We start from the raw sequence: 26,152 nt of genomic DNA, 5'->3' as shown, positions 1-26,152 counted from the left end.
TCAGACTGTGCTTTTTAGGATCCGCCCCTCGTGGCTCAGCTCCTCCTTCCTCTGTCACACGCTGACCTCCAATTTATGGGTTCCCAGAGAATTTTGTTTACCATTCCAGCCCTGGCAACTGTTCACCAATCCCTTAATGCAATGATATTATCAAATGTGCCTAATTGAAACACATATGTTAAAGAATTGTATCTATTTCTAATCGTAGACTCTTTTGTAACACTTCCGCAAGACACTTTTGCTTGCTTTACATGCCAAAGCATGCCACAGCTCCGCTGGTGTGTTGGGAGATGGGAGCAAGCCAAGCACTGTGCCCGCCTCTGGGCTCAGCCTTTTAAGTTTCTTGCTGCTCTGCCCGCTTGTGAAGTGCGTTGCGCATGGGCAGGTGCCTTGTGTCTGGGCAGTGCAGCCTGCCTTTCACTTGGTCTCGTGAGCTGCCCTCTGTCATTCTTCGATTTATCACGTGCATTTCACTTTGGGCGATTCTTGTTCTATTTGTGGGCCGTCCTTCTGATGCCTGCCCACCTCGGGCTGTCCGGGCTGCACTGTGACTCAAGACCGCGGTCAGTGGTATCTCCTGCCAGCCGCTTCCTCTGCCTTTCTCCCCGCCGCGGTGTGTGGGAAGGAAAACTGAATGAGTGAGCGGGAGCGGCGATAGCAGTGACGGGAGGACTCTGCGGAAAGACTGACATACCTCGCCGAGTTAGACGGCGCTAGACAGATAGTTACTCCGTGCCACGAGCGTGGGAGCTGCAGCTTCATGAATGAACCATGCAGGGTCCCAGCCCTCCACGCCCCTCCTCCTGACAATTGGCCCCGCCCCGCTGTCACCCGAGTCACACACTGGCCCGAGGGCAGGCAGAGACCCGAGGACGAGAGGCTGAGGCAGAACCAGGTACAGAGAGGAGGACGGAGACCCCGGACCAGGCACACTGCGGCCGGGGGATACTCTCCAACACTGCCCGGAGCAGGGTCCGGACACGGGGCAGGAGAGAGCCCGGCGCACCTGAGAGTTCACTGCACAGAGGCGGTGCGTGCCCCGGGCATACAACTAATCCTGGGACAAAGAGCTCCGGATCTCACCCACCCTGCCCAGGATGATCGAGGTGTACATTCCGTCCATGGGACCGGGGCGGCCGAGCCCGGAGAGAGCGCGCACGGTGAGTACCGGGCGCGCGCGCTGTGCGCGGGGATCGTCGGGAGTTTGTCCCAGCCCTCACTTGGGAGACCGACCCGGCGCTCTGTCCGTCCGCATTCCCTTATTCTCCGTTTATCGTGTTCACTCTACTTTTCTTTTCTCTGCCTTCTTCGTTCCATGCATTTTCTCTCCCCAACCCCCTACGTCTTCATGTCGCCACTTGTGTGACACCCTCGCCATCTCCAGCGCGTCTTGCCATTCTCACCGGCTATGCCAGGATGCTCCCAGCGGCCCTCACCTTCCCTGCACAGATACTTGAGTGTCAGTGCTAGGATGCTTCCAGTGACTCTACTGCCAATATCCCTCACCGTCAGTGCCAGGATTATGTCAGTGACCCTCACTGTCAGTTCCAGGATGCTTCCAGTGACTGTACTGCCAGTGACCCTCACCGGCGGTGCCAGGATTCTGTCAGTGACTCTTACTGTCAGTGCCAGATTGCTTTCAGTGCCTCTGCTACCAATGACCCTCGCCGTCAGTGCCAGGATTTTGTCAGTGCCAGGATTCTGTCAGTGACCCTCACCGTCAGGGCCAGGATTTTGCCAGTGACCCTCTCCGTCAGTGCCAGGATTCTGTCAGTGACCCTCACTGTCAGTGCCAGGTTGGTTCCAGTGGCTCTGCTGCCAATGACCCTCACCGTCAGTGCCAGGATTCTGTCAGTGACCCTCACCGTCAGTGCCAGGATTCTGTCAGTGACCCTCACCGTCAGTGCCAGGATTCTGCCAGTGACCCTCACAGTCAGTGCCAGGATTCTCCCAGTGACCCTCACTGTTAGAGTCAGGATCCTTCCAGTGACCCATATTGTCTGTGCAAGGCTGTCTCCAGGGTCCTTACTCCTAGTGTTTGGATAATTATTTTGCATCACTGTAAGGGCCAGCAAACTCCTAGTGACTTTTAGTGGCAGTGCCAGGATACGTCAGTGACCCTCACCGTCAGTGCCAGGATTCTGTCAGTGACCCTCACCGTCAGTGCCAGGATTCTTACGGTGACCCATAATGTCTGTGCAAGGTTGCCTCCGGGTCCTCACTGTCAGTTTCAGGATGCTTCGAGTGCCCTCTCTGTTACTGGCATGACACTCCTGGTGAGTGTCTGTCTGGGTGTCTGTTGTCTGTGCCATGGTACTTCCAGTGACCTTACAGCCGGAGCCAGCGTATTTCCAATGACCCTCACTGTCAGTGCCAAGTTTCACTCGGTGACCCTCCCTGTCAGTGTCAGGAATCTCTCCGTGACCCTCACTGTCAGTGCCAGGATTCTCTCCGTGACCCTCACTGTCAGTGCCAGGATTCTCTCAGTGACCCATACTGTCTGTGCAAGAGTGTCTCCGTGCTTACCACTGTCTGTGCCAGGGTGATTACTGACCCTCGCTGTCTGTGCCAGGGTGATTACTGACCCTCGCTGTCAGTGCCAGAGTGATAAGTGACCCTCACTGTCAGTGCCAGGATGATTAGTGACCCTCGCTGTCAGTGCCAGGGTGATTACTGACCCTCGCTGTCAGTGCCAGGATGATTAGTGACCCTCGCTGTCAGTGCCAGAGTGATAAGTGACCCTCGCTGTCAGTGCCAGGATGATTAGTGACCCTCGCTGTCAGTGCCAGGGTGATTACTGACCCTCGCTGTCAGTGCCAGGATGATTAGTGACCCTCGCTGTCAGTGCCAGGGTGATTACTGACCCTCGCTGTCAGTGCCAGGATGATTCGTGACCCTCGCTGTCAGTGCCAGAGTGATAAGTGATCCTCACTGTCAGTGCCAAGATTCTCCTGCTTCTAGTGATCTCTGTCGTTGCCATACTTACAGCGACGTCCAGTTGTTGTGCCAGTATGCCCGTCTGCCAGTGCCAGGACACTTCTCCTGACTCTCACTGTCACTGCGGGATACTTCAGACGCCCCTCGCGGTCAGAGTCAGGGTTCTTGCCTGTGCCAGGGAGGTATTTATGTGCCATGCGCTTCCCTGCATTCGAATTGTCGCCCAGGTACGAGTGGGCGCCACTGTACCACCGTGCGTGCCACTTACAAGTCATATTTAAAGGGCGCGTTTTGTTTTGGGGACCGTATGTGAAAAATAACATGTGAGCTTTAAAAAACGACTCTAAGCTAACTTATAGGGTGGAAATCTTGAGCACTGATGAGCGGAGGAACCCGTTTGGCCAGAGCAAAGGTCAGTTCCCGTCATCTCATCCATACATTGGTCAAGCCAGGAGGGGGTGGGTGCTCGTCAAGCTACCAGGCAATAGACAGCGCATGGCCATGCATGCAATGAATTTAACTATGGTCTAAGGAAATTGCTTCTCACTGTGGGGGGTGGGTGTGGGGGGGGGGGGGGGGGGTGGAAGGGCTTACTCCTCTGGCGAACAGGCACTAATCAGAGGTGACCAATGCCCTCTCTGAGACTGTCTTTAGTCACGGCGGGATTACTTCTAAAATCCGGTTTTGTGCTGTTAAATGGAACAGAAGCTGCGGTGTGACTTAAAATTCCCCGTAGTCTGCTGGGCTTGTTAGGTTTTTCCAGGAGTGCTCCTTCAGCACCGCAGGGTTTCTATACAGCATTCAACACCCTGGACCGTCCACACACTGTTTACGCAGGTGTTAGTGACAGGGGCAGGGTGGAAGGGAGTGTAAAGCTGCGATTCCAGCCATTTTTAGATCCAAGTTCTTTCAAAGACGTCCAAAAGGAGATCTCTTTGGAGCCACCTTTGATGGCTGTCGGGCGGACCCTTCTGTGATACCTAATATATATTATAATTATAATTGCATTTATATAGCGCTTACTACCCCTGACGAGCCATCGAAGCGCTTTTTCGGCAAGTAGCACGCTACTCCGGAACCCATAAAGGATAGTGTTGAATTAGTATAGTGAAATATGAAAGTCATTTCAAAGTTCCCCAATGTGTAAATGTCCTTGGGTCCTTCTGGCTTGGCTAAAACAGAGATGCAGATAGCACTTCACTTTACCAGGATTGAGCGAAAAAACTTGTACTGGAAAAGGTTATTGATGGACTACAAGTTCTTGTGAAGTTGGACAAATGTATGAATATTTTATATGTCTCACAGCTTACTCAGTATGAATAAGCGTGCTTTAGAGATACCAAAAGGAGGAACAATTTGCTATGTTCTTGTGCTATTGTGCGACCAAAAATTAAAACCCACCTATTTCTGGGACATCACATGTAACAAAAGCAAAGATGTTGGGAGAGAGATCCTCAAACCCTCCATAAAGTGATGCCCAAATTGATGGAGTCTTCTCATCATGCACTTTTAGTTCTCACTGTCCTTGACGTTTGAACATGTTATTTTTCTACGATATTTGATATAGGACTGGCGTAGCTCCAATGTGCAGCAGGGCACTTTAGCCACATGAAGTGTTCTGCAACTCTTATGGTCAATGATGACATCATTTGCCCTTTTGATAATGGCCACCACTGCCCTCTCATCGTACTGGATACGGCTGACCATCACCATCTCTGATCTCTTCCCCCAAACCATGCAACAATGTCTATGTTGAACCCTTGGGTGAACTCCTTAAAGGGCTTGTTGTCTCTTTACACCAATACACAGATTACACCCAGGTTTCTCTCTAACTGGGCTCCCCCGAGTTGAGCATCTTCAAAATAAAATCCTAATTTTAGATTATCCTCAAATGGATGCAGAAAAAGCACCTCAAATGTAATGTGTTGAAAACTGAATTTCTTCTCTTAACTCCCAAACCTGACCCTGGAACCAATCTTTTCTGCCTTGAATCCCTAAAAACGAGAGCTATCACAGCAAAGTTGCCCATCCACCCAAACCCTTGGTTTCCTGCTTGAATCAGATCTTGAACTCAGACGTCACATCGAATCTATGACTAAGTCGGCCACGAACCACCCCCAAGAATCCTAAACGTATTTTGTCCTTCCGGGATTTGAAGCAAGCAGTTGAGATTATGGTAATCTCCTGTCCCCTCCTCCCTCCTTACTGGTTTACCAAGAACAGTCCCGGCCTCTCTCATGGTGATTTTACATACAGCTGCTGAGTTTCTCATAAATACTAAAAACTGGGAACTTTTTAGCCCTGATCTTGCTTATCCTAATTTGTTTCCAGTTGAGGTTACTGCTCTGTGAGAACGTCCTGCATCACATTTAGAGCGCCGAACCTCGAAACTCCTAAATATCTCACCCTGAACCTTTGCTTTTCCAGAGGCTCCTGCTCTCATCATTGTATGGACAGGAAGATCCCGCTCCACCCCACTTTTCAGGAAAAGTCCATGCTTTGCAGATCGTTCTCGTGCAATAGTCCCGGAATGCCTCTGCTTTCTGAGTTTCAGAACCCTCCTTAGGAACTTTCTCAATGAGAAACACCGGCAGCTCACAATCTAATCCCATATTTATGATGTAGCATCCTTAGTTATGCCTGCTGCTTTTACTCAGTATCTCCATAACTCCTGTATGCCCAATTTCTCAATAACAGTCTTGTAGTTATATGTTTATGTCCACCTTTCTCCATTTGTCTAATGGTGGTTCCCTACCCCCGTTCTCTTCCCGCTTGGTGTAGTCCTGCAGTAAAATCTTGATGTCAGAAAATTCCAGCCCTGATAGTTGGAGATGGCTCCCTACCCCTGTTCCCTTCCCGCTTAGTGTAGTCCTGCAGTAGAACCTTGATGTCAGAACATTCCAGCCCGATAATTGGAGATGGCTCCCTACCCCCGTTTCCTTCCCGCTTAGTGTAGTCCTGCAGTAGAACCTTGACATTAGAACATTCCAGCCCTGATAGTTGGAGATGGCTCCCTACCCCCGTTTCCTTCCCGCTTGCTCCAGACCTACAGTGGAACCTTGACATCAGAACATTCCAACCTTGTTAGATGAAGACCCGAGAAGACTGTGATTAATACAGCTCTACTGTTGGGTCACGGCGTTGGATAAAGTAACAAAGACCTTTACTCTCCTGTCCTGTGGTGTCTGTCACTGTGACTAGCCTCTCACTCCTTAACCTCTTAGATCATTATATTCCTGCTTAGTCTGGTTACTGCTTAATATCAATATTACGCATGCTGTTCGCTTATGTTTTTTTGATGATTGATGCATGCTACCTGTACTTCACGTTGTAGGCAATTTGTAGTTTTCATTACTTATTTAGTTCTATTTTTTGTATGCCCTTCCTGAATTGTATGTAGGTTTCTATACCGCTCCCATTATCGTGATCAAGGTTGTATTTTGTAAGTCAGAGAACTGGCATGCACATGCAGTGCAACAGATATTACATTTACAGGTGGAGGAGAAGGCGGAGCTTTAAAAGGTGGAAAGTGCCAGCAAAGTTGCACCTGTTGCATGTGCAACCTTTCCCAGGTCAGGCTGGACCACCTGAGACAAACGCTCGGAGACACTTAGCAAAAACACCGCTGCCAAACTGGTAGGCTTGGGAGTTGAGGAGGTCGGTGGTAGGATGCTGATGATAGGTGCGCCTGGATGTAAATGCACACACACATCTGATGGAAAGCAGAGTGCCTCACATGCACAACACGCTGGGTCATGCATGCAGCGCTTCCTCGATTGGACACCTATCAGCGCCAGGCTCATTCAGTTATTGTTGGCACTCAGGCTCAGGCGCTATAAGCAGCTCCATTGCCACCAGATGCCAAGCGCGGCCAGTGGGTGCCACAAATGCCAAGCTCCACAGCCCTTCTTAAACCACGCATTTATTCATTTTGTAAAGTGGTAGTCAGCCAGAACTGGGCACCAGGCTGCCCTCCCAGGGACCCACAAAGGAGGGAACAAGACCTTGGCAGTGCAGCTTGGGTGATACATTTAAAGGGTCATTTTTGAATGACTAAAATCTATGGTGTGAGTTTAAAGGGGTAATGCCTTGGTGCTGATGCTCTGGTAAGAGACCGAGGGAAACCTTTGCTTTTAGCCAGTGCAAATACTTATCACCATCAATCAAAACCACTTTATTCGATTATTTAAAATCATAAAAGTATACAGTACATGATTAAACAGTTTAAAAACATTCCAACAGTTTCATAGTTGAAAAGATAATTTATCTCGGTGGATCAGATTTATAAAAGCTAATTAATTTCCTCCAATGCTGCCTGTCTATTCCTTCTTGACCTAATGGCTGCAACGAGGAAGCTGGCAACACCAAACATAGTTGCAGGGGATTCCATTAATTGTACTTATCACCATATTTAACACCCAGCGAAGCTCTGTCAGAAAGTAGTGCTTCGTTGAGGGTGAAAGGTTCTTCTGGACTCTTCTTCAGCTCTTCTTCCTTGGTACCGATATGTTTTGGGGCGACCTCGTCGACAGGCCAGGATAAACAGAATTTATGACTGAGCTCTGGGCCTCACAAACCATACAACCTGGTGCGCGTGGCCAAACAGCCCAAAGACAGGGAACAGAGGTTGGGCACTACATGCTTGTAGTCTGCTATGGCTCTTGTCCTCGTGTGGTAAATATTTAAATTACCTGTACTATTTTTATGCGGTAAAGTCTAGTAAGAATAACTCAGTCAAAATAAGAGGCAGAATCCGTGGTATTAGAGCTTCTGAAAAGGGCTTTATTCCTTACAAAGGAATTATAGTTCGAACTAGGCAATCTTATTCCATCACCACGAAGGTTCAGGAAGGGATAGGCAATACATTATTGACAAGTAACAATTTATATATGGAAAGCATTGCATTAAGACAGATGCAGGAGGCGTAACAGCTGATAATACAGATAAGAATACACATACGTAATGAAAATAGGCGTAAATACAGGCGTATACTAGAAACGTCATTTAAAATGATGTCACAAGTGGGTGGATCCATAAGAGAATCCTGCAGTGTCAGCAGAAATATTTGGCAGAGATGCGCGCGCAGCCGTATGACGTGTGATTGACGTGCAACTAGAGGGTGAAGGGGAATTGACATTTAGCTCTACATGTGGAGACAGAAGTCTGGGGGGTCAGGTCAACCTAATCCCAAATAGTATCTAATATCTTTGTTTAAGGAACTGTTTTATCCAAAAGGAAAGGTCTCTCGGACGGAATCTATTCTATACTGACTGTTAGTGCATGTACAAGCGTCTATGTGTCTACACGAGATGCGAGGGGGCAGGAATCTTCCATGGTAACAGGGGCTATGAATTACTTGTATAAAGACAGCGAGGCCGAGCCCTTTGCTCGGTAGCTGGAAGGATGTTTACCTAAACTACTAGACAGGAATGCATTGGGTGAGGAGCGGAGCAGATAACTTGAAGGCTGAATACAGTTTTTGGCAGGCAACAGGCCGCGTCAGGCACCGTTAGCCGCGCAGAGAGTAAGACAAAGTTCATGGACACGGATGCAGGTCCAGGCTGGAGCATTTCAGAGGCAGAAGCAGGAAAAGGCTTGATGACAGAATTCAGGGCCTACTCGCCTGAACTGTAAAACTAGAAAAGTGAACCATATAAAGTCGGTGGCCAATCATACTTAGGAATGGAATATTCGACCCATTCCTGGCGGATCTAAAAGAGGGCATGTTGACGTTGGACGCACATGTATTTGCGTCTTCATAGCTGGAACTGGAGGGAACATACATGTACTTGTAGCATGTACATGGAGCCGTTGGGGTCTAAGATAGGGGACATAACTGGTCATAAAATTCATATTTCCTCATTCCCTCCTTGTCCCCTACGGACCCTTATGAAATATCCATTTTCATCAATCCATCAATCTGTTCATATAGCATCATTTGTTCTTCTTTCTTCTTCCGGGATCTTGAATGAAAATTTGAAGGCGGGATACACGATGTGGCACACAGACCACAAATCGCTGGCCCACATTGTAGACACAAGCAACAACTGAATAGTATGAGAAAGCCAATACCTAGGAAGGATAGGATCCTCCATCCCCAGGCTGACAACACGCTCCAGAACCAACCGGACCAAGTCCAGGTACCTGGATTCTGGTGTATCTGGCTTACGATTTTATGAAGTCGAGTTATGGCTTTATATACTGACGGCGCGTTTTCTGGTATGAAAACACAGCAACTTGATCCGATGACCCTACAAGCTCCGCCCCTATCGGCCAGAATGACGTCAAGGACAAGACGATTTTGAAGAACAACAATCCGCATCGCAGACTGCTCCTCTGTTAAGTTGCCTAAGGCGGAAGTAGTTTCATTCACTACTGCTTCAAGGGTTCTAGTTAATCTACGTATCAGCTTACTATTAGTGACTGTACCTATGTAGGGAAAGAAACCTTTATTGAAATCTGTATATTGCTCCCATGCTGTTTCAGTGTAGTCGACAATCGGGAGATCTCTCTGCTGTCTATTGTGTACTAAATGGGTATTCCTATGGTAATCAGGCGGGGCTAGGAAAACAGGTGGCAGAAGGAATGCAATGTAACAGGTACCATCCCAATCTAGGGGTAGGCGTATGTATGCGGTGTGACCACAAATGAAGTAGGAGTGACGAGAAGCTCTAAATGTAGACTTGCCTTTATCACTGAATTCTATTACAGTGGTACATTTACTATGGCCCATGTGTATTGAACCATTCTTTCTTACACATAATTCGCCTCTAACTGGAAATACTGACATAGCGGGCAAGATTGGTGTAGCTTCGGATTCAACATTCAGGATCATGAGATTAAGTGTAAAGTTACCTAATCCATATACTTCATTTTCTAGATCAGTTCCTGTTCTTTTGGGAAATCCCTCCTTGTTAAGGTAGCAGACCTTAAGTAAAACTAGGTTCAGGTTTCCCCAAACCCAGTTGTCTTGATAAACTACTGAATTTGAATCTAGGGAATTAATCAAACTAAACCATGCTCCACAGGAGCCATTGTGTGTGAATGGGTACGGAAAGAGGGGCAGAACTCCCTTGTATTTCTGATAGGGAGGGAGTCGGCCGCATATCCAACAATTTGTAGCATTGCTGGTCTGATGAGAATGATGTAACATACTAATGAATGTGTTGTTGCGCAGCGCAAATCTATAGGACAACTCATGCGGGGGTAATTCGCTAAAAGAATGTTCGGCAGTAGCATTGAAAGCACGCTTGGAGATAGGGTAATACATGTGTAATAATATACTGGAAATAATAATCAGAAGACTTAGAAAAAACATAATTAACAATGTCACTATGCAGTGACTATGAAGTGATTTACAGTACGCCTGTTTCTTGAGCTGTTCCTGTCTATTTCTCTCTCTATTTCGGTCTAGAGGATACATGTCAGAGACAAATTCAACCGATTCACCTTGGAGAGGACTTAAACAATCAAATTGTCTGACTTGCTAGACCTTAGTTTCAGTTTATAGTTTTGTTTTTCAGTTTTGTCAACCAGGGGGAGTTTTGAGTCAGTCTGTGAGGGAATGCAGGGCTGAAAATTCAAGTCGGATGATAGTCCATGAAACTTTTTGATATGGCTCGAGTGCAACCACCCTTTACGTCCCTCAATCTTCACAGCTGTCCTTGTGGTCAATAAGACGAGTTTAGGCGACTGCCAGCGAGGCTCCAGCGGGTTCCTTCTGTCGAAGTTCCTTACAAATACGATATCTCCCGGAACCACGTCATGGGGCTTCACCTCAGTGTTATCGGGAAAAGCTGCAGCTACCTGTGAACGACAAGATTGTAGTGCAGACATCAAGGAAGCCAGGTAATCTGTCAGCATATTACAATCAACATCAGTTATTTTACGAGGTGTAGGCGTCCCCCACATATTTGGTGGTCTACCGAAGATCACCTCATACGGGGATAGCCCTGTTCGAGAGTGTGCTACCATTCTCATGTAAAAGAGCGCAACCGGTAAAGCTACTATCCAGTCGACACCTTTTTCTCTACATACTTTGGACAGTCTAATTTTCAGAGTTTGATTATGTCGCTCCACGAGACCTGCTGCCTCGGGATGTCGGACACAGTGGAATTTCCATTGGTAGCCTAATAGGAGTGAAACATGTTTCATTAGCTCGGATGAGAATGGCTGGCCATTATCTGAGTACACGACACGGGGCAAACCATATCGTGGGAAGAATTCTCGAACTAACTGTTTGGCAGTAGTCGGGGCAGTGTAATCTGAGACGGGATACGCCTCTGTCCACCGGGAAAGAGCGCATACAACTACGAGGACATATTTGAATCCTCGACATCGTTCCATCTGGATATAATCCATCTGGAGGACTTCAAAAGGGTGATCGGGGGGTTGAAATCCACCCTGTTCTACAGGTACGCCTTTTCCTGGATTGAACTGACAACAAATCATGCAGGTACGTACTTTCTGTTTAGCTGCTGCTCGCAAGTGTTTGTTGAACCAAATGTGTTGAATGCTGTCTAGCATAGCTTTCTCTCCTAGGTGCGCTGGACTATGTATAGTGTTAATGATGACCTGAACCATTGAGTCGGGGAGAAACCATATAGATTTCCCCTTCGTCATCCATCCTTGATCTGTTTGGATCCCTCCTAATTCAGTCCATCTCTTTATTTCTTCTGGTGTAGTATGTGTCTGTATGTCAATTACATCAAGGGCGGGATCTTTAACTGTCATGCAGTGTGTTGGTGTCGGAACTATTGTCTTTGTCGTGTCAGTTGGATGAGTCTGATTCTGAGCAGTCTGTTTAGCTGTTCTATCAGCTAGGTCGTTACCCTGAGAAATAATGTCAGTCACTTTTGTATGGGCTTTACACTTCATAATCGATATTGCAGTCGGCAGATGTATTGCATCTAACAGAGCTTGAATAAGGGGACTGTGCTGGATGTGGGCTCCGTGAGAAGTTAAATAACCTCTCTCTCGCCAAAGCACGCCGAAGTCATGGACGACTCCGAATGCATAACGTGAATCTGTGTATATGTTGGCTTTCTTATTTTTGGCTTGAATACAGGCTTGTGTCAGAGCGATGAGCTCTGCTGCTTGAGCTGACACGGTATCGATACAATTTGTTTCAATAATTTCAGTGTCTGTTGTGACTGCATAAGCGGCCACTAATTCTCCTGTATTTGTTCTCATGCATGAACCATCTACATACAATGTCAGGTCTGGATCTGATAATGGAATATCTGTCAAGTCTTGTCTGGGTTTCGTCGTAATAGTAATAACTTCAATACAATCATGTGCCAATGGGTCTGTTCCACTTAATGGCAAAAGTGTGGCAGGATTTAATGTACTACAACGTCGGATTTCTATGTGTGGCTGGAACAATGTCAATTCATAACCCGTCAGTCTTGCTATAGTCAAGTGTTGTGTTTGGGTCCGGTTCAAGAGAACCTCTACTGCGTGTGGTACTTGTACTGTCAATTGATGTCCTAACACTATGGCATCGCTTTGTCTGATTGCTAAAGCTGTTGCTGCGACTGATTTCAGGCACGCAGGAAGAGCCTGAGCTACGGGATCTAATGTACTAGAAAAATAAGCACATGGCTTGTGTGATCCTGCCTGTTCCTGCGTGAGTACTGACAAAGCAGTACCTTCACGTTCTGTAACAAAAAGTGTAAAACGTTTGCTGTAACATGGCGTTGCTAAAACAGGTGCTTGGCATAAAGCTTTCTTTAAGCTTTCAAAAGCTTGTGTATGTTCCTGAGTCCAAGGGAGGACAGTCGATGTCGCTGCCTCCTGTGTTGTCAACTGAATGAGTGGTTTCGCTAGAAATGCATATTGAGGGATCCACTGCCTACAGTACGAAGTGAGGCCTATGAATGCCCGTACCTCCTTTTGTGTCTTGGGTGGCGGCATGTTAACAATTAACTGGATACGGTCGGGTGTAAGCTGTCTTCCCCCCTTGGACAGCAAGTGCCCAAGGTACACAACTTGCTGGACACAGAATTGTAGCTTTGAAGGGGACACTTTGTGCCCCTTGTCTGCTAAGAAATGTAAAACCGTCAGTGATGCTTTCTCACATTCAGGTTCGCTTCGGGCGGTGATCAGCAGATCATCGACGTATTGAAGCAGGGCAGTGTTAGCTGGCATGTGGATACTGTCAAGTTCTCTTTTCAGTGCTTGGCTATAGATGCTGGGGCTTTCTGTGAATCCTTGAGGTGCGCGTGCGAATTTAAAACTTCGTCCATTTAAACTGAATCCGAACAAATATTGGCTTTCCGGATCGATTGGGACGCTAAAGAAAGCGTTTTTGAGATCAATTACAGTAAAGAACGTTGCTTCTGAATCTATGGCTGTTAGCAATGAAGAGATATCTGGGACCACGGGGTATTGTGGTACAATGCATTTATTTAATTCTCGCAGATCAATAACTAATCGATATACTGGTGGTGCTTTTGGATCAGTTCGTTTAAGAATCGGAATTATCGGGGAATTACATACATTGGAGTCGGTTTCCACAACCACTCCTTGTGCAATGAGCTCGTCAATGATTTGCAGTAAAGCCACAACAGCATCTGGGGGTAACTTGTATTGTCGTATTCGTGGTAGTACCACTCCTGTTTTGATTGTGACTCGATATGGTGTAATGTGCATACAACCTACATCAGTGGGGCCTTGCGCCCATAAATGTGCAGGTAGATTCTGTAGCCGGTGATCCATGTCTCTAGACACGTAGTGACCTTTAAAGTCACGCAAAAATAGTCGTACTCCTTCCGGAGAACAACATATTACAGCTCCTAGAGCCTTCAATGTTTTTATACCTAACAAGTTTTCTGGACATGATTTCGTAAGTAATAGATCTGTAGTCCGTGTTAATGGACCGACTGTAAATGCAAGTGGTTGCGATACTTCGTTAACAGTAGGCTTTCCTGAAAAACCAAGGGAAATATTTTGTGAGCCTGAGAGGGGTACCCCTGGGACTTCGCTGTGACGGATAGTGGTTCTGCTTGCCCCTGTATCGAGTAGAAACTTTCTGTCTTTCCCTAATACCTGACTCTGTACATAAGGACCCTCTTGATCTACTGGAACCTCAATAAGGGGTAAGCCAACTTCCCTCTCTAGGCTATTTCATGTGTAGCGCTGATACTCTGGATAGTCATTTTGTGCATACTGGTACATCTGTTGTGTCGTGTTTTGTGTTGCAGCAATAGGCTGTGGCTGTTGTTGTAGTTGTTGTTGTGGTTGTGGTGCGGTCTGTTGTACAGCTGGCATAGGCTGTATATTCTGAGGTACTTGTTGATGGATCTGATCCTGTCTAGGCGGACGTGGTCTCTCTTTCGTTATACCCGTAGAGATATTATGTTTCAGAACTGCGCAATCGTGTATATAATGACCTGGCTGTTTACAATAGTTGCATGTCCCTCTAACAGGACCTACTGTATCATTTGACTGTGTCGTACCCTTTTTATGACCGTCAGCTGGAACTGACTGAGCAACAAGCATTTTCATTTTCGTGTCTTTCATACGTCTTTGTTCATGTTCTTGTTCTTCTCTAATTCTATTGTGATGATATTGTAACATTTGTAACATCTGTGACGGTGTGTTACCTTGCCAAGTACTCTCGAATTTTAATACTCTACCCTTAACTTGGGGCAGAGAATTTTCAACTAATTTTGTCACAAACAGATGTGGGTATGACTCACTACTTGCTTTTATGCCACTATTAATACCAAAACATTTTTCAAATCGGGAATAGAAATCACTAGTGTCTTCATCTTGTTTTTGTTTACAGGCTGAGATTGCACCCCAGTCTTCCTTTTTCGTAGTTAATAAACGTGGTAGTACCTGCACTAGTAATCCTGGTAATGCTGTAGTCCTTTCCCCAAGCCCTGAACCTGCAGCTCGGGCCTTTTCTTCGTTTTCTAATGCTGTCCAATCTATCTTTTGGTCTCCCACCTCCCATTCCTTTTCTTTGAGTTTCTCGTAAATACCGGCAGGCAATAAAACTTTCAATATTTTCATAATGTCGGGATAAGTATACTCTCCCATGAGTAACATGTCTTTTATCTCACGGTGGAAACCTGCTGGGTCTTTGTCATGGCTAGGTACCACTTTCTTCATTTCTAATAATTCAATTTTAGTTATGGGCGCGTACACAAACACGCGTTTAAAAATATTGTCCTGACCTCTGATTGGGTGTACTTCGCGTAGGGGATTCTGTCTGTCTATGTGATACGTTTTTCTTTCCAACTTGGGGGGAACTGAAACATGTTCTGGGCATACGAAGACAATGTACTGGTGTCGATATTCTAGAATTTCCTTAATTAAATCAGTACCTGAACCTCTCCATTTATTCGTGAGTAATTCTATCAGTATATCAGGTAGGGGACCAGGATCGGAGTGTTGGCTTCTATATAATATAACGAGGTGTTGTATCATGTATATACCAGCTAAACGCTGTTCGTCTGGGGTGAGATTCAAAAACGTGTGTGCTAACGCATCATCACTGTATTTTTCAGAACTGTCAGCCCATTGTACTGCTGACCTGGCTAACTCTTGTTCATCCATAGAATCGAGCATATGATACCCCCTTCGGTCTCGGAGTAATTTATCAGCAGCCTGGAATAAGTGTTCAGGGGACTTCGTATTTAACATAGGGGCTTGAAAATGTCTGTTACATTCTGGACGTATCGGACGTATCGGGTCATTAAAGTATCTGGTATTGTTACAAGGTCTTCCCCTACCTACATAGGCTATCGTTTCTAATTGTCCTGTGGGCATTTCTGATTCTTCCTCCTCCTCTCCCTCTGATTCAGTTTTGTCTGCCTCCAATCTGGCTTTATGTATTCGTTCTACTTCTTTGCGGATCTTTCGGCACATAGCTACTATACATGTCTGTTTATCATGTTTTCCCTCTGATATATTCTGACCCCATCGGGTAAGTACTTGCATTTCATCCTGGTCTACCTCGGACCTATCTCTGTCTCTGATCAAGCAATTTATGAAGAAACGTAACAGTTGTCTCTGTATATCCGCTTTCTGGTATTCCATGGCTTCGTCAATACTTTCAGGGCCTTGCCCTGTTTGGACAAAGCGATATATATTGTCTAAATGTTTAATCATTCCTGGTAGCGTCGTTAAATATATTGAAGCTCGTCGTATACGTAGTGATGATAGCACCATTCTGTCATTTTTACCGGGCACTGGATCATATCTACAATCTACAGGATGTTCTTTAAACATGTCGGACGTTGCTATTTGGGGTGTACGTTGGTTTGCTAAATCTCTAAGAGACGATTTACTTCGTGATGGTGGCGTGGCAAAAATTGCTGTCGCACCTTCTGAGGTGCTAGGCACGAAAGGATTCGTGGGATGTAAGGTAGAGACTGTGGATGCAGGAAAAGCGGTGGAAACAGATGGACCTGTGGGATTGCGCGGAGGAGTTTGTTCTCGGCGTTGAGCACCATCGACAGGTGGCGTGTGTGGTGGAACATTAACATATTCCGGAGCTACATCGTCTAAATAGGAGGAAAGGAAAATATCTTTTGCGGTCTTGGGATGTGCTTTAATCGGGAGTAATGGGGGTGGCAAATCTTTCGGTATTTCCGGGGTGGCCTTAGGTAAACCTTCGGCTAAAAGAGGATACATACCATTCATAAGAGTATTTCGTTGTCTGTCTACTTGTTCTGTTTTTACTCGGATACCTTCCTCAACTAATACGTTTTCTCGGGCTCTATTTGAGTTCTCCCTACTTTTCTCTTCCAGTCTGAGCGCTTTCTCTGTGCGCCTATGTGATTCTTTACGCCATAACTCAATGGCATCTTTCTGTGACTGTCTGGCTTTCTTTTTCCATAATTCTTCTTCTACTCTCATGATGCAATCTGCATCCCATGTCCCAGCTGCGGGCCACCTCTGACTTTCTGCTAGATCCTTGGTGTAGTCCACCCATAAGTCAAGATATAATACGGCATCTAGACCATGTTTATGATACATAAAGTACCCTGGAGTGTCCCTAGGTGGAATGGGAACAGCTTCTTCGAGCACTCCTTTTCTAGTTTTGATCTGTCTTAATTTTGAAAAGAACGGCATTTTTAAACCTTCCTACTTGATTCTTACTTGAACCGACCTTGAACACGATTAATACAATAAACACAATAATGAACACTCATTCATACCACAATTTTTGAACACAGTAAAACATTTAACATTTAACATTTAACATTTAACGGACAATGACAATTTAGAAGAAAACTAGTTACTGGCATAATATTAATACTAGATAATACTGAATTATATACATGAACATACTGGATATACTGCTAAACAGTACAGATACACTGCTAAAACAGTGCAGACCGGATCTGTGTACCCAAACCCGTCAGGACCGGCACAAATTAATGTGCACGTCTAACTGCCTCCCCAGCAACGGTACTCACCGGGTAGCACGGAACGGAAGGCCTCGGAACTGAACTGAACTGGACCGGACTGGACTCGACTCGACTCGGAACTTCGGAACCTGGTGGGCCTCTGTATACCTCGGATCTTGCTCTCTCAGCTAGGCTCTGGTCGGGATACTTCGCACTTCTCACCGCCTCGTCTGGGTGTTGATCGCAGCCTCAGTCACCCCCGCTTGGTCGGAGGGAGATACAGGAAATCCTGCGGGTACGCGTTGTTGTCCGTCCGGCTGTGGCAGGAGACCGGGCCTGCAACACACCTCCGGCGCGTGAGATGAGAAAGTGTCCCTATTCGGGCGCCAATTTATGTGGTAAATATTTAAATTACCTGTACTATTTTTATGCGGTAAAGTCTAGTAAGAATAACTCAGTCAAAATAAGAGGCAGAATCCGTGGTATTAGAGCAGTGGTTCCCAAACTTTTTTGACCTGTGGCTCCCTTGACCTTATTGGCAGTTGGCCGTGGCTCCCTGCCATTTTTTACTGGTGGGGGGATGTAAGCCCAACCTCTGGAGTACTTTCAGTTTTCTCCCTGAAATTAATTGGGATGAAGCCATGAAGGTATGGAAAAAAGACAAACTACAAGCCCAAGAATGCACTACTAAAAGCTAAAAAAACAAACAAAGAGCAGCTATATGCGTGCCTATTACGTGCATTAAAGGAAGCTTGCATTGTTGTAACCTCTGCTGTATCTGTTTTATGGTCAGGCAATGATGCTTTGTGAAACTTTGAATTATGAAAAAAGCCTGCTAAAAGCGTCTTCTATTGTTTCTCCACCTCTTGTTGCTGCATTTCCTCTTCAGGCATTCTTTTGCTTCCCTCTCTCTGCCTTCATGTCCTGCTTTCCTTCTCTTCCCCTTTGATTCTTACACACTTTGTTTTACCCCTGTGTATTCCTTCTTCCACCTGCTGCTTGCCCTTGTTTCTCAGACTGAAAGTCTTGGTGTCACTTTTAGTTTCTGTATTTCTCATCCCTCTGCGCACTCTTCTTCCCAGAAATAAAACACGTGGCCCAGCCTGGGGTGATTTAGGAGCCTCTCCGATGCCCAGGTTGCTGCAGTCTGAGCTGAATTTATATCAACGCTGCGATGTCTCGTCCGAGGTAGTAAGGAAGCGCTAGCTAGTATAAGAAATATGGTAGTACCAGTTCCAGATAAGGTACTGATACTCATTTAATTTGAGAGGCCTCTTGTACACCATACCTGCACCAAGAAAGTGTTTAGTTACAAGAGAACTACTACTTTTTGCAACTATTTTAATCTAAATGAATGTGAATGCAATATGTTCATCTGTTATGCTGCATGGCTAACAAGAAAGATCAATAAGTATATATTGACATGAGTAGCACTATCTCCCCAAATAATTTATTGAACAACTAGCAGCTAATCAGAGTAAACAGCTTCAAACGTCACAGAGTTTTGAGAGCTTTGAAGTTCAGCCTTCATTAAGCAATGAAGAGGGATTAAAAAATAATTTTCTTTGATTGAAGATTAGCACAGAGGAGCAGTCTCGTTTTGGAACTGGTGACTACGGTCTCCAATTGTCACTAACCTGGAGAAATATACAGAGGGAAGAATGATAAACGACTTTCACTAAGGCTAAAAGGTAACAGGTTATTTCAGTTTTATGGCATGCTTCTTCTCCGGCCTTGGCAGAGGGTCACACTGGGGCCGGGCAAAATCCAGGCTGCAATGCGGCCTATTTCCACAGCGAGATTGCCCACTGAAATTTCTGGTTTATAAAATCCAGTGTGCGTTTCTTCACATGAACAAAGTGCGGGAACAACAGTCAGCAATCTTTATCTCGATGAAAATGTTATGAGTTTATTTTTGCCCCCTACATGACTCTTGTTGCCCCGGAAGCTTTACTGCACCAGCAATGTCATACATATATACTTGTTTGGGTCATTTTTTCTGCGAGCCTCTGTGTTCATTAAGGATGCTGTCCTGTTTGGCCAAACTGCAGACCACTGCACATTTTCAAACAGTAACCGTTCATTTTCGTCCCTTTCAAACTCGACATGTAAAAATAAACGAGTCAATGAGCGAGCAGTGTCAGCCCTCTTACCTACTTGTAGTGAAGAGGTTCCCCAGAGGTGCGGCAGAACACGGGCAGCAACAACGCTCGTCAATCATTGCTGCATATCCTGAGGCTACGTACTCGCGTATGGCGGCTGTGCGCTCTTTAGCCAAACCATGTTCCGGGATTATGCAAGAGGCATTTGTGAGTCCCCCCTGTTTTGTGCTTCAGTTGTAATAAGCTTCACTTGCAGGCTTCAGGGTGTCAAAATATGCATAATTTTCTACGGGCCCACATTCTCACAGCATGATTCCAAGCTTCCTCAGCACATGGCCACATGTTATCTTTCCCACATCGTGCACGGCGCCCCTGGCTACTCTTAATGGCGCACCAGGGTGCCGCGGCGCACAGTTTGGGAACCCCTGTATTAGAGGTTCTGAAAAGGGCTTTATTCCTTACAAAGGAATTATAGTTCGAACTAGGCAATCTTATTCCATCACCACGAAGGTTCAGGAAGGGATAGGCAATACATTATTGACAAGTAACAATATATATATGGAAAATATTGCATTAAGACAGATGCAGGAGGCGTAACAGCTGATAATACAGATAAGAATACACATACGTAATGAAAATAGGCGTAAATACAGGCGTATACTAGAAACGTCATTTAAAATGATGTCACAAGTGGGTGGATCCATAAGAGAATCCTGCAGTGTCAGCAGAAATATTTGGCAGAGATGCGCGCGCAGCCGTATGACGTGTGATTGACGTGCAACTAGAGGGTGAAGGGGAATTGACATTTAGCTCTACATGTGGAGACAGAAGTCTGGGGGGTCAGGTCAACCTAATCCCAAATAGTATCTAATATCTTTGTTTAAGGAACTGTTTTATCCAAAAGGAAAGGTCTCTCGGACGGAATCTATTCTATACTGACTGTTAGTGCATGTACAAGCGTCTATGTGTCTACACGAGATGCGAGGGGGCAGGAATCTTCCATGGTAACAGGGGCTATGAATTACTTGTATAAAGACAGCGAGGCCGAGCCCTTTGCTCGGTAGCTGGAAGGATGTTTACCTAAACTACTAGACAGGAATGCATTGGGTGAGGAGCGGAGCAGATAACTTGAAGGCTGAATACAGTTTTTGGCAGGCAACAGGCCGCGTCAGGCACCGTTAGCCGCGCAGAGAGTAAGACAAAGTTCATGGACACGGATGCAGGTCCAGGCTGGAGCATTTCAGAGGCAGAAGCAGGAAAAGGCTTGATGACAGAATTCAGGGCCTACTCGCCTGAACTGTAAAACTAGAAAAGTGAACCATATAAAGTCGGTGGCCAATCATACTTAGGAATGGAATATTCGACCCATTCCTGGCGGATCTAAAAGAGGGCATGTTGACGTTGGACGCACATGTATTTGCGTCTTCATAGCTGGAACTGGAGGGAACATACATGTACTTGTAGCATGTACATGGAGCCGTTGGGGTCTAAGATAGGGGACATAACTGGTCATAAAATTCATATTTCCTCACTCGTTGCATATGATGCCATCCTGTAGAATGCATCTTTGTGCGGCGCGTGGTGCCATCTTTGGAGCTTGTAGTAACTCAACACAGGGGTTAACTCAGTTTGCTAATCAGGAACCAAGGGAAATACAATAATGTAAAAATGCACAACGGTTTACTGGACTCATTTCAAGATCACAATCTATGTATAACCCACCTAGGAATGGAGAGCAATCATCAAAGTATTATGAACAACCCACCAAATATAAAAGTTGTAAAATTAATTTACACCTGCAAAATTGTCAGCCAAAGTGCCAGTGCTCTGGACAGTGGTCACACCATGCCCCCTAGAAGCGGCCTGGCTTTACACGCTCACTACATTTCACAGCAAGCAGTATGCCCAGAACTTTCAAAGCTCAGGTCAGCACCATAATGCAGGTGGCATATAGAGCAGGCATTTGTCTGTGTTAAGTTGTTATACTAATCAGGTAGGTATGGAACTTCAGCCATGTCATTACTTTTGATGTTAGGAGACCTGTGACATGCACTCCTGGGACAAATCAGGGTCAAGGGTCATATTATGTCACTTCCTATGATATCATTAAGGTCAAAGGGTAAGTGATGTCACTTCCGCTACCCCAGGCATTTTGGTGAATCAATGTCCATGACATTTCGGTTACAATATTCTGTCACCGGATCCCCTGAGGCAGTCAATGTACTGTAATGGTGCTGAGGCCGCCACTGGGAGGATCTGGGTGCACGCGGCGTCTTCCTTCCGCTTGGACTGTGTGGGTGTTCCTGGTTTCCCCGCACTGTGAGAGGTGCAGGAATGCTGCCATGTAATTAAACCCCGGTCTGTGGTCTGTGAGCAGGCGACCGTGAGTCTGAACTTGGCTGTCTTGTTTTGACAGTAGGAACGTGTGACGCATTTCAAAACACTCTCCTTTGAAAACAGTCCCGCTTCCCTGGTTTCCCAGAAGCAGTTGGTGTACAGTCGGTGCAGTTTGCAGCACACTAAAAGAAGGTTGTACATATTCTGATGTCATGTATGAAGCGTAAAACAAGCTGGGCATTAAGGGCGCGCTGTACATGCTAGGAGAGGGCGGGGGGCGGACTCAGTCGTGTATGATTGCTGCGGGTAGTTTCAAATCATGTAAGTGGAGACAGTGGGTACAAAAATGTCAATCATACATGTGGTTTGATCATAGTATTGACGAAACTGTGATTTAAAGGGTGGGATGGTGACGAGGAGGGGAGCACTCTGGGAGAAGGGGTTCCCAGGGCAGGAGTAGGGGTGGGTGGGGCCATGCCACAATAAGATCTGGTTGGACCACAACTGCATAATCACAGATTCAATACCAGGACTTGTGATACTGGTGTGTGAATTGTAAATTAATATTTTAACCTAGCGCCTAGAAAAACACATTGTTAGGCACGTTGGGATCCTAGTCGCTGGGAGTTGTACCTGGCGCATATAACAAGCCTAAAAGGAGCCTTACATCTTCTTGTCAGTTATGAAGATTAGCCACCAATGGGGTTTCACTTAAAATGCATTTATTTAATGAGGGACAGGAGCATTTTGTTTTGAAATGCTCACAATGCAGCAACACCAGGGTACATAGTTATGCATAGGTTTTATGTGTGTAACTTAGAGAAAGAATGTGCAATGGATGATACATCATAAGAGTAACAAAGCAGTACATAGGTGTATCTTTCCTACATATTACAGTGTCACCGGGAGAGGGCAGAGTGTGGTTTATTCATTGCTGCGATTCTTGTATGTGAGATGTTGAGGGCAGCCCTGGACGTGGGAAGCAGAGGGATACAAGGCAGATCACTGGATGAAAGCCCCAGAGAGTGGTGCCCGGCACCCGGAGGACTGGGATCTTGATGCCGCACCTGAAGATGTAGGTGTGTCTAGGAGGCTATGCAGGCCATGCATCACTGGCGAGTAGAGATGTAGTGCTTGAGCATTTCAGAGCACTAGACCAGCATCAACAGTTTGTTTATAGTTATGTTTTGGCTGCTAGTAATCCAGCCTGGTGATGGTAGTCAGTGGCAAGCCTTAGAAGGGTGCTTTGGGTGGTTGTCAGCGGTCCTTGTGGTGAAATGTTGTACCTTATCTAAGAGGAGGGCTGTGGTGGTCGGTGCTTAGCGTCTCAGTGGTAATGTTTCAAAGAACTCCGCATACATTAGAACTTGTGATCTGTCTGCTGTGCCCTTGGCTGCCATGAAAGATTTCAATCTCATTGTTGGACTAAGTATAGACCGAAGTTTCTAGGTAAGGATTTTGGGGGCAAGAGGAAATGGATAGAACAGTAAAAGGAGGCAGGTACCCAAGGGGCAGGAAAGCATCATGTTTTCCTTTTGGAGGAGTTTAGCAGCAGTGATCAAATAGTCGTCCAGTGTTGAATCCGCGTGAGGCAGTCACAAACCCGGGATTGGATGTGGGAGATAAAGGCTGAGGAACAGAAGACGACTGTGGTGTTGCCAGCATATGGATGAAAGGAGAAACCAGAGGAGGAGATGACATCACCAAGGTTTGGGGTGAAAAGGAGGATTCTTGTGGGACGCCTGGCAGTAGGGGATTTGGGGGTAGAATGGAGGATCACTATGAAACTGAAAAAGAACCATCACAGAGGTAAAGAGAGAAACTGTCGTTAGAGTCGGAACTAGAGCAGAGTCATCAACAGTATGAGGGGGCATATTATCAAGGACGGCGTTAAAATAATCGCCGCTTTAGTGGCAGGAAACTGCCACTAAAGCGGCGATAATGGGCTTGATAATATGCCGCAGAGAATTCCAATAGCAGTATTTAAACGCACAAGAGGACACTGTTCCTACGGCCAGGCGCAAAATGTCACCCAGGCCCAAAAAGAAAGAATAAAGAGAAAGAAGAGTGAAAAAAGATCCTAGGTGAAGGACCCACTCAGCTAATGGAAGACCACTCTTTGTCCTCTGATGCCCTCACACACCCCGAAGGGTGTCATGCTTCATCATTGGGCAGTGCTCCTCGTAGGGCCGGCGCTGCAATCCCCTACGGGCCCCCCGAAGGGTCACTTTATCGGAGATCTTTTGAGGACTGCCGGATGTTGCATGCGGGTGTGTGGTGAGTGGGTCCTCAGTGGAGGGTGAAAACAGTGCGTGCAATTGTGTAAAAAGGTTAAGAAAGGGATCATCATGCAGCCAATGTAGAACAGATGTACCCTTAGCAGAGTCTAACTGCTTAATAAAATATTCCCCTGGTGATAGACTTTGCCCAGGTATCTTAGGTCATAGGTCGACATGTTTCGCGCTTCTGTCGCCATAACGGTCGTGTGCGCTTCCTCAGGACCAGAACTAAAGTGAAGGTGCACGTGAAACATAAAAGTAAAAATAAAAATACCCTCCAAGTAGATCAGGGCAGAAACCTGTATACCCTCACTGTGGTTACAGCGTAGTAGTATTCGCCACTCCTGATCGGTACCCTCCAAGTAGATCAGGGCAGAAACCTGTATACCCTCACTGTGGTTACAGCGTAGTAGTATTCGCCACTCCTGATCGGTACCGCCCGGGCCCTCACGGAGCGCGTATTCTCAACCACACCAGAACCTGGGCTTCTATTGGAATTCTCAAAGGCATATTATCAAGCCCATTATCGTCGCTTTAGCGGCAGTTTCCTGCCACTAAAACGGCAATAATTTTAATGCCGTCCTTGATAATATGCCCCGTGGTCCGGAAGAGAGGTTGGGTTATGAGAATAGATGTGAGTAAGCTGTCATGGACAAAACTACCACCAGTATCTCTAAACCCCCTCCCTGAATCCAGTCATGAGATGGTGGCAGGACCAAAAACTCCCAGACTAGTCAACACCACAGATTACTTTAGAAATAATAATAATTCACCTGCTTTTTCGCTATAATTCTTGCTTCCACAGACTTGTAGATCTCTGATTTGAAACACCGTCTGTTTACAGAAATAATGTTTAGGTAAAACACAATCGACAAACATCTCTTTGGGAACAAGAACGTTTAAAAATTAGGATTATGAAAAGGATAATTTAACATGATAATGAGAAAAAGAAATGGAAACAATTGAAAGCAACAAAGAGTTGACATTTGGGATCAATTTGAAGCTGTGGGAAAAACCAGGCGGAGGAGAAGAAGCTTAAATGTCAACACTGGTGATGCCACATTCCATTCCACTAGATGTAGGTGGAACTGCGCCACTCCTCCCGGAGGAGCAATGGACTGGGAGTCGTTCCACATTTTGTGGGTGGAATACCCCCCCCCCCCTAAAAAAGTAGCAAATCAGTAATGGGATGGTGTTAGTCATTTTGTCACATTTTGTGGGTGGAATACCCTTGTTCCCCCCCAAAAAGAGCGAAACAGTAGTGGGATGCTGTTCGCCATTTTATCCAATCTGATCGACCAGCATTTTGGCCAGTCATGCTGGTCGAAAAAGCCTGTTCTTACCCCAGATCTGGCAGCAACATGTAAGATGGAATTCTACTGGTTAAATCACTAAATAGACCATCCCACCCACCCATCCCCCATGTGCCACTGTCACTTCCATTGGTTCGCTCACTCTATTATACGTGCTACCCTGTAGGCTGCTTAATATATGATATGATTCTTGACTAGCCTTGTCCCTTTGTATGGGAAACGCTCTCAGTACACTACAAAGGGCTCATTTTAAAGTTCCGAAAGGCAAGTTTGTGCAGAAAGATTTTTTTCACCCCACAAATAGTAACCACTTTTACACATTTATTTCTATTAAATTCCCAGGATGCTCCAATGTGCAGAGAGAATGTTTTCTTACTTTAGCGTCGGGTGCCAGTGTCATGGTCTGGGGTTCTGTCTTGGGGTGATTGGATCATTGTGTGGGGTTGTCTTTGCCTGCAGGGCTCTCTTGTCTAGCCAACTCTTGAAGCTGCTCGAGGATAAGATAAAATGGCATTGATCTGGTGCCTCTGATTTCAGATCTTCACATGCCTGATAAGGAGACGCGTTCTGCCTATTCCATAGATAGGACAACAGGCATCAAGTTACCCTAGAGATTGCTGTGTTTCCATTCTTCCCTTGACACCGGTTACTCCCTGCCAGCTTCTCCTGAGCTGCCGTAGGGAACTGATTGCTTCAGCCATGAAGACAAAAGCTTTTTTACCTTCACAGGGCAGTGAATCGGCCCATCAGGACTCACACCTGTGTCTATAGGCTGCACTCAGATTTCTGTACAAATGAATGAACCCGCTGGTGTGTCT

The 26,152-nt window shown here is 46.0% G+C and overlaps 1 protein-coding gene across 1 annotated transcript in view; it reads left to right on the top strand.

Annotated features, from left to right (window-relative positions):
* Positions 1-380: 380 nt before the first annotated feature.
* The window catches only part of SNX22 (sorting nexin 22), a 168,964-nt gene continuing 143,192 nt past the window's right edge, over positions 381-26,152 (top strand). The window contains exon 1 of the mRNA XM_085643995.1: positions 381-1,160. Within this exon, the coding sequence (XP_085500121.1) occupies positions 1,098-1,160 (63 nt within the window). The 5' untranslated portion in view covers positions 381-1,097. The remainder of the gene's footprint in view (positions 1,161-26,152) is intronic.

Source organism: Triturus cristatus, chromosome 3_1 (genome assembly GCF_964204655.1).
Source record: "Triturus cristatus chromosome 3_1, aTriCri1.1, whole genome shotgun sequence".
Classification (NCBI taxonomy): domain Eukaryota; kingdom Metazoa; phylum Chordata; class Amphibia; order Caudata; family Salamandridae; genus Triturus; species Triturus cristatus.
This window is presented reverse-complemented; position numbering and strand designations above follow the sequence as displayed.